At 49.1% G+C, this 9,477-nt stretch overlaps 1 protein-coding gene across 5 annotated transcripts in view; it reads left to right on the top strand.

The window, feature by feature from the left end:
* Window positions 1-7,903: 7,903 nt before the first annotated feature.
* Window positions 7,904-9,477, top strand: part of ATP11C (ATPase phospholipid transporting 11C) — a 55,382-nt gene continuing 53,808 nt past the window's right edge. For 4 of the 5 annotated variants that reach the window (XM_030448834.1, XM_030448828.1, XM_030448831.1 and 1 more), the window contains exon 1: window positions 7,916-7,982. In XM_030448834.1, coding sequence (XP_030304694.1) covers window positions 7,956-7,982 — 27 coding nt within the window. In that variant the 5' untranslated portion in view covers window positions 7,916-7,955. Of the gene's footprint in view, window positions 7,983-9,477 lie in introns of all 5 variants that reach the window. The other variant, XM_030448833.1, reaches the window with a different exon arrangement.

The raw sequence follows: 9,477 nt of genomic DNA, 5'->3' as shown, positions 1-9,477 counted from the left end.
CAACAGCATTTTCTGCTGGGAGGACTGGAGCCATCTGGGTGACACACACATGCTTTGCATTTTTGCATTTAAGCAGTTTTATATAACTTAGCACGTCCTCCTTTTTGGGTTTCCAGGGGAGCTGTCTCAGGAGGATGGAGTTAGACAAAATCTGGCTCCTGCTTACATGAGCGTTTTTTGGTGCCCCAGTTGAAACCAGTGACACAGAAGAATGTGTGAGTTGTACATGTCTGCAACTCACCTTCCCTGGATGGTGCTTGTCTAGGGAACCCATGGCTGCCAGCCCAGCCACCAGCAGCTCTCTCTAGGGTGTGTGTCCCTCTAAGCCTGAGGGCTGGAGGGAGGGAGGCTGTGTTTTCCTGAGCTTTCCACAAGTTGGTGCTTTGAATGGTGCCAGGAGGAGATGAAGAGATGTTTCAGCCAGTGCCTATGGGCATACACCTACACCAAGGAACAGCTGGTCCCACCTCCTCACACCAACATTGCTTTCCACAATTGGATTTTTTCCCAATGCCTGTTATCAAAATTTAACTGCTTAGGCTGAAATTTGGCAAGCAGGAGAGAGACTGCTGCTCTCTCAAGAGGGCAGGGTCAGTGCTAAAAATGCTGCTGTGCCCTCCCATGTACAGCACTTGGAGCTTTCCAGGCTCTGGGGGGACACGGAGGAGAGCCTGGCAGGCAGGTCCATGTGGCGAGGCTGCACCCACAGCCCTGCTGTAATTTCTCCTGCTTCTTTACACTTCACTTTCTGCCTGCTGGCTGGGTTTACTCAGCAATTACACTGTATTTTTTAGCCCCTCCTTTCTCCTCTCTACCCGTGGGAGACAATGGAAAAGGTGATGTCAACTCTGAAATCTCCTGAGAGCTCTTGACTTGTCCCACTTGTCCCACAGCAAGCTGGTGTTAAGATGCACAGGTATCCCGCTTCTGCTATACATCCACTGTGATATTTTATTAATAAAACTCATTTGTGTAATATTTCCCCCTCTATGAGCCTTTCCAGGGGGGTGGGGACAGTTATGGGTCTTAACACCATTTCAGATGCAGAGATCCTTTGGGACTCAGCCTCCCTCATGCTCCACACTCTGAGGAGCAGGACAGGGATGGGGGACCCAGTCCTGGGGTGCTCCACATACTGGGGAGCAGCGTGACCCAGCAGTGGCCAGGCCTGATGAGGCAAAACAGCTGAGAGACAAGAGATCTGTGATGATGTGAAAAACATGATGGTTCTCTGTCCACTCCTTCACTAACCCCAAATTACCCAAGAAGAAGCCAGGAAGCTGTTTTTGAGCTAAATCCCAGATCCTGGAATTGGAACATTGATACAGGGCTGTAAAGGCAATTGCATGCAAGTGCAAGTGATCTTTGCTAATGGATGTTTTGCAAGGTTAATGCAAGAGGTGACATCCCCTGGGCTGCCTGCAGGTGCTCCTCATTCCCTACCAGCATCCTTTTAAGTCCCTGCAGGTGGTGTAGGGCATACAGAGCCAGGGTGAGACCAGGAGTTTCCAGAGCCTGGGATGGTGAATGTCTTCCATAGGTAGCTCTTCCCTCTCTATTCTGGACCAAAGGTAAAAAATCAATTAAAAAATAAACTCAAATCTTGCCCCAGAGCAGTGGTGGCTTATGGGGATGTGAGCAGCATCTGCTCCCTCGCTTTGCCATCCCTTGGGATAGGGCTGGAGGTATCACTGATGTGTTGACCATGCAGAGCCAAGGTGGGGGGCTCTTTCTCAGGTTGTACTGTTGCTGATTACAGAATGTATATGCTTAAATATAGGTGAGTAAGGTCAGTGGATTATAAACCTTGAAATGTGTGTGTTGGCTGATAAAATGTGAGGTGGATTTTTCATGAGTCTGAGAAGTTGATTGTTACACACATTTCCTCATGCTTGTAACTCCTACCCTCTGCCTCAGGTGGGCTGTGTGCCAGAGTGCTCTTGAGGCAGTTTCCTACCTCAATTATAGAAGGAAGTGTTGGGAAATACTTTTATGGGGTTTTTTTTGGGGTAGACACACTAGGGCACAACTGGTTTCCTTGAGTTCATTCAAAAATATTGCACTGAAAAATGCTGGCATGTGGTATTGGGCAGGTCCCACCTCCTTCCAGCTCCCAGAGCCTGCATATATTGAATAATGAGTAACTAAGCACAGGATTTCTTTTGGTTTTTATCAGTTGTAGATCCTCTGTTGTACTGCATTAAAAAGGACAGCTGGAGCATTTGCTGTCATGTATTCTGCAGAATTCTTAGAAAAAACAACTCTTAATTAGGTGAGAGTAACTCCCCAAGCTTCTCTTGATTGTTGTAGAAGAGGCTGCTAGGACTTCAAATTGAAGGACTGGAAATTAAGAAAATATGAAAACTTTCTCTTTCTAGGTTAAATGAGCCTTGCTGGAGACATTATTGCTGGCAGAAGGAGAAAGGATATAGCCAAATTTGTTTAATGAATGTATTTGTCTCAGGGCACAAGGGAGTGTACTGGAGTCAGGTATATGGAGTTGTCACATCATGTACCAAATATATTTGCTCTATTTTGCCCTGTTATAGAAAGCTTGTTTTTAAAAAGGGAAATTCTGTTAACTAAAATTGGTGGTCTTTCATAAATTATCACTCTCTAAGTCACTGCATATTTCAATAGCTTATTTCAGATGATAAGGGGAAAGTGCCTCTTGAGAAAGACTATCAGTGTACTAATTAGAAGGGCTTTTGCTACAGAATATCTTTGGATATGGGATCAAGAGCCAATTTATTAACCAAAATTTTCATTTTAAAGTCTCTGCAGCAATCAGAGATGAGGCTTTGTCTGTGAGAGAACTTTCACCTTATTAGATGGCATTTATATTCCAGTGCAGCTGGGTTTAGTGAGACTCAAGCCCCAAATTCCTGATCTGTGACACAAATCTTTATTGCTGCCCAAGCTGTGCTCTACATTATACTTAACCATCTACCTACCACGTATAGCACAGCTGTAGGAAGAGGTCTGAGGTGGGCCCTACAAAGCCCCATGGTTTTGTAGTGTTTTTGCTGGCTTTGTGTTTACAGGTTGCAAGGTACAACTGCTGCACAGGCTGGTAGCTACCAGCATCTGAACCCTGTGCTGTGCTGCAGCAAAGAAAGCTGCTGGTGAAGTAATAAATTGATTTTAAAATGGACTCGGGGTTGTGAAAAGGATGTGCAAATCCTCTTGCTTGCTCCTCAGTGTGGATGCTGCTGATGAGTGAACTCTGTCGTGCTCAGTGCAGGCTGTGAACTTGCCTCTCCCTTCTCTTTCCAGGAAGGCTGGGAAAGCCCACAGCACCTCCTGGAAGGTTCATGTTGCAGGTTATGACTTCCTGGAGGAAGTCATTAGTCTGAAGCAGATGCTTTTAGTGCAGGCTGTGAGGCAGGACTTTGGGAAGTGGCACTGGGTGATGCTCTGCACTGGTGCTTCCCAAGCTCTGCCCATCCAGAGGGATGGGGTGTGCAGGCTGCAAGGGGAGTGCTGGGGCATGCCAACAGGCAAAGCCCTCTGCAGACAGAGTTCTTGGCTTCCTTCCCTCCTGGGTGTTGAGCAAGCATGATGCAATCCCTCCTTTTAACACTCTTGATAACACGCAAGCACTCCCTGGAACATCCTGGCCAAGACCTGGTTTTTCCAAGCAGATGGGTGTGAGAGGAGTACGAAGCCTCCACCCTGTCCTGGTCAGTGGCAATGAGGAAACCTCAGGGGTGTCAGCAGCTCAAGGCCATACGTAGGACTTCAGCAGACAGTGTTTGGGTGGCTTTGGCTGCTTTCAGAGAGCTCCTGGTCTTGTGCCCACTGGTCAGCCCATACAGTGTGGGCTTGCAACCTCAGGTGTGAAGAACTCAGGGGTTACACAGGGGATACATAGGTGAAAGTTCTCTTGTTTCTTAGAATACAAAATTTGTCACTATGCCAGCATAGGATCCTGCCCCATTCAGGAGAAGAAGAGGAAGAAAATGGTGTCAGAACCTCCTTGGCTTTACCCCAAGGAAGGCAGAGAATGTGTTCTGGAACATAACAGGGGCAAATCTCTGCAGAATGCCATGACCACTGCAGCTCTTCCAGGGCTTTCCCAGGCAGAGATGGCCCTAGAACAGTTGCCAGTTGGTCTGGGGATCAGGAGTGAGTGCCCTTTCCCCGGTCCTCTTGCCCCATGTGAGGAGGAGCTCCACAAATGTCAATAAAATACAATATAATAAAACAGCTTGTCAATCAAATAGTTGGATTAGCAAGATTTACTTCAAGACGGCAACATTAGAGATAAATCTGTGGTACTCGGGAGGTGGGATGGACCTTGAAGAGCAGTAATACATCTCCATTGACTTCATTCTTCACCGGATAGTATAAGAATATACCTTAAACACTTTTGAGACACGGCAAGTCAATTGCACCGTCTTCCAAATAGGTCATTCTCGATCTGGCCACACGGTGGCAGAAGCAGCTAACATTGCAAAAAATAAGTGTTGGGGAGGTTTTTCTACTTTGTTTTTTTTTTTTTTAACGTGTCGCCAGGTCATCAGGCAGGCCGGATCCACTCCTGCTGTGCTACCTGTCAGCAGCTGAGGTTCCAAAGCTTCTTTCACTGTGAACATAAAAAACAAAGGTTGCAGGACATGAGAACTACTTTGATGGATTCCCCCAAGTTGAGAGTAGATAACAAACCCTTTGCTCATGCACTGGCTGGCAGTCTGCTGAGAGCTTGGCTGATGTGCTGGATAACTGGTTTTTGGTGGCACCTGAAGTGAGGGTGACCTCTGGCTGAGCTGTACTTGTGCAAAGATGTCCCTCTGCCAAATGGGGAGGACACACCTGGATGCAGGATGGAGTCAGGATGGAGTCCCTCCTGACTTGGTGGCTCTGCCATTTGTGAGATCTACACAGGGACTAAGTGTCTGTGGCATTAAAAGGTGTATTGGAAATGGGCCCCCTTATAAAAGGCCTTGTAAAGCTGACACAGTAGCTCACTATTCAGCAGCTGAGTCATGCAGGCTGTTATAGGGGGTGAAAAAGCCCAGTCAGGGCTGTTTTGCTTTGTCTCAGTGGGGACGGTTTCTGCAGAGATAGGGGTTTTGCTGCCCCCAAGGCCACTGTGTCAGCAGCAAAAAGGGGGTGGGGGGTGAAAGTTGCCTTGATTTCTCCAGTCAAATTGTGCCTTTGGCTGTGCAGGCTAAGTGAGGAGATTTAAGCAGTCTGGTCCTATCAAAAGACTCTGCTCTGGATGGATATGGCAGATCAAGCACTTGCCTGTGCCTCCTTCCCAGCTCTTCTGACCTGCTCCTCTGAGAGGTCCCTTAAAGAGGGTCTCTCTCTAACACCTTAGCCACAGCCATTGCTGGCAAAGCACTAATCATAATTATCTGTCTAATTCTTAATTACATGTCACAGACTAAGTCTTGCATTTTAGTTTTAATCTCAGCACACTTTTAAAACTAAAAGGCAGCAATTTTTCAAACTGAACTGTGCAGGGGCTGCACGGCAATCACAAAGGCAAGAGGAGCTGCTTGGATCCTCCCCTCTGCTGGTGAGACCAATTTCTTTTCCTCCCAGTTAATGTGAGTGAGCTGAGGAATAACTGTACCTGCAGGAATATATTGCTAAAGAGAAAAATATAGGGGCATTTCTACTGGGCCAAGTGAGAAAAGCTGCCTTGGCCCTTGGAAATATGTGAGTGCCTGACCTTGAAAGTAGGGGATTCACTGGGCATCAGTGATGTGTTCAACACCTACTACAGAGCCCTGCTATGGGAAAAATATCCAAGAACAGCAAGTCCCTCTTCTAGCCAAGACAAACAAGTTAGAAAAATGTCAGAAAGTATCAAAAAAAGCCATGCAAAAGCTGCAGTGTAGTGTTGCTCTAAGTTTAGCTCTCTGTTGTTTTGCGGGGGAGAGATGTCTACAGCTGAACTGGTTAGGCATTCTATTAAGTTGTTTAACAATTTCCATTCATTATTTTAAAGTGTGTTTAAAACTGCCTAGCATTGTTTTCTGGTTTCCTCTGTTGTGGTTAGGCTTTTGTGCAGAAAGGTAAGTCACAGCACAGCTGCACAGAGAATAGTTGGAAAGGTTGCACGTGGGATTTGGATGAGTGCTGGCTGTCCCCTTGGGAACGTGGCTTTGCTCAGTGGGGATGTGGGAGCCTTCACTGATCCATTCACTGTTGCTCTGGGAACCTGGGGTTTAAAAAAAAAAACAAAACACAGTATGCTTCTGCCTGTCCAGCACCTGGCTGTTATTTTGGTGCTGTCCAAGGCAGGCTTTCTGTGTGAGCTTGGAGGTATCATGGTGTGTAAAACTGCCAGACAGTCAGTGCTTCAGTAGAGCAAACGTGACTGGTTTTAGCCTTAGTAAAATCAATATGGTACTAATCTTGCTTTAAAAATCCCAAGTGAAAAAATGGTGTGTTTTCTACATCTCTGGAAGCCCACAGCTGATCCCTGGGCCCAGTGCAACAAGGTGAGTTTTTACTCATATTACGAGGGAGAAGCCTGCTTGAAAATAGGATTAACACAGGCTGCTGAAATGGCAGTGGCTCCTAGGCAGTGGAGTCGAGCAGCCCATCTGCTCCTGGAACTCCTCAGGACTTTTGGCAGGGGCTGGCATCAAGAAAACTCCCTGCGCTGTGCTGTTACAGGGAAGATTGCTCCAGAGTCAGCTGGTTTATTACCAGGTAATAACAATGTCAAAAACACAGTAGAAAAATGTAGGTTATATCTCATCTCTCTCAATTTTGTTGATTTATGGAGGAAACAATATTGTCATGCTCTGTGCTCTCTGGACCAGGAGATGCTCCCTCAAGGAAGCTATTTCAGAGGAGTGTTGCTTCTACTTGTGTGTTATCCCAGCCCAGAAGGAGGGGGAGGGATGGGTTGGTCTGTGTGCTGACAAAGGCTGGAGGCACCTGGGAAATCTGGGCAGTTCTTGGCTGGGGTTGTTCATTCTGGAAGAAAGAAGACTCCTAGAAGATTTTTCAGTACCTGAAGTGTCTCAGGAGAGCTCAAGGGAACTTTTTCAACGGGCATGTATTGATAGGTTGGGAGGGGATGGTTTTCACATTGAAGGAGGGTAGATTTAGGTCAGTTATTACGAAGAAATTCTTTCTTGTGAGGTTGCGGAGACAGAGGTTTCCCAGAGAAATTGTGGCTGCCCCATCCCTGGAAGTGTTCAAGGCCAGGTTGGATGGGGCTTGGAGCAACCTTGGCTGGTGGGAAGTGTCCCTGCCCATGAAGGGGGTTGGAACCAGGTGGGTCTTTAAGGTCCCTCCCAGCCCAAACCAGGCTGTGGTTCTATTGGAAGTGCTCCAAGATGTGTTTATGATATTCGCTTGAGCATGGGAGCAGTGACTGGATTTTTGTACCAGAGGATGCCCTGGAGGTCTGACACAGGAGAGAGGGGGCTTGAATCAAGGACAAAATTGCACCCAGTGTCTAACAACCATAACTGTCCCTCCAGTGGGGGGCTGGCAAGGTGGGCAAAGGATCCAACACCGAGGCTCTGGGGGCTGCAGGGAGGATGCTGCTTCCAGCACCTCCCACCCCCCCTCACCGCCATTCCCCTCTATCGGTTCATTCGTTATTGTTATTCGTATCCTGCACCGGGCAGGATGCTTTTCCCGCGGGGAGAGCCAGAGCACCCTCTGCTCCTGCATCCCAGCAGCCTCCTTCCCCTCCGGGCTGTCCCGGGGCAGCGCTGCTCCCCCCCGGCCATCCCCGGCACTACAGCTCCCAGGCTGCTCCGGGGCGGGCAGGCCCGGCCTCCCGGGCGGTGGCGGCGGGACAAAAGCGGGGGCGCGGGGGGAAGTGCCGCCACCGAGCGCGGCCGGGCCGAACCGAGCCGGGCCGGTGCGGGGCTCCATGGTGGGTGGGCGGGCGGCGGCGCGGCCCGCGGCCAGCCCGGAGCCGGGACGGGCGATGCGGCGCTGAGGGCGGCGGGGCCGGGGCCGGGCGCGCCGCGATGCTCCGCCGCAGCCTGAGCCGCCTGGTGAGTGCGGGGCCGGGGGGCGGGGGGTGCCGGGCGGCGGGAGCTTCGTTGTTATTATTATTATTAATTTTTAGTTTTATCGCATGTGTTTTCCCTCGGGGATGGGGTGGGGGGGGGAAACTGGGCGGGTATCCGCGGCGGGGGTCCCGGCCCGCTCCCCCTCCCGCCAGCCACATCCGAGCTCCTTCCCTTGTGAAAACCTCTCGGGGAGGGGGCCTGCCCGCGCTGCGGTTTCTGCATGAGAAGTTGCTTTTGCTGGTGGAACCCAAACCTTTTTATTTTTATTCCTACTCCCCCTTAAAAAAAAAAAAAAAAAAAAAATCTTAGAGAAAGGGGCTGGGAGCCCGGACCCGGATTCGCATGGCTGCGGACACCAGGCACTTCTCGGGGTGCTGCCCGCTTGTTTCCCACCTGCTTCGTGTCCCCAAATTCGTAAAAAAAATAACCCCCCAAGCCGGTGCCACATGAGCTACTTGGAGATTTCACTGTGACCTCATTGCTTGGCCTGAACTCTGTAATTACTAATTTTTTCCTCTTCCACAGCAAAGTGTGGTAAAACCAGTGTTTTAACATAATTTCTTGAGCTTCTGTTTATTTAGCAGTGCCGTTTATTGCGCACTGCGTAGTTTAACAAAAGTTCCACGAGTTTGCTCAGCAGGCATGTGCTGTTAGCAGTGTTTCCATCCTTGGAGGCTCAGGAGCTGTTCCCGGGGTGCTGCACCCCTTGGCACCCAGGTACCAGCCAGAACATCGGGCTCTGCCAATCAGTGCCTGCCCTCAAGGCCAGAACTGCTCGGGGACTGATTTTCAGACTAATTTTTGGTTTTGAGCGAGGTGTTTGTGCCAGATTTCCAGGTTTTCAGAGCAGGAGACTCTAATCTCTTGTTTTAAGTCCGGAGGTTGTTCTGCCGCAGTTCTGGGGAGAAAAAAAAAAAAAAAAAAAGGTTAATTCTGTCATCTCTGTGTTTGTAGGTTGGGTTGCTGTTGCAGGCTTTGGGTTAGCCTTGGAGGGAACACACCTACTGCAACTATTGTTTTGCAGCCTGGGGAATGAATGTATCAGATCTAATCTCAAGTGCCCCGAGTTTCTAACTTTGAATTTTGCTCTGCCTCAAAGGAGGCTTTTTTCTTAGGTGTATCAGGAGGCATTTGAGGTATGAAGTGTCTCTTCTGGAGATACTAAGTTTAGCTAAAGGCATTTTTAGGTGGCCACCTCTTGTGAGCACGATTCCGCAGCCATGGGATCCCACTGAAGTGCCTGGCTGGGCTCTGGCTCCAGCATCCTTCTCTGCTTCCCTGCTTTCCTGCACCCAATCCATACCACAGTTCCTTGGCATGGGAAGGGTATGGGCAGCACTGGCAGGGCCTGATGTCTCCACAGGAGTGGGGACAAAATGGTCCTGAACACCAGACCCAGGTATTGTGAATGGTTTTGTTCATTGCTGAACTGCTGCAGGGTGTATTTGGAGGGCCAGAGGTAGTTTTCTGGTTAGAG

This window comes from Calypte anna, chromosome 4 (assembly GCF_003957555.1).
Source record: "Calypte anna isolate BGI_N300 chromosome 4, bCalAnn1_v1.p, whole genome shotgun sequence".
NCBI classification, from domain to species: Eukaryota; Metazoa; Chordata; class Aves; order Apodiformes; family Trochilidae; genus Calypte; species Calypte anna.
This window is presented reverse-complemented; position numbering and strand designations above follow the sequence as displayed.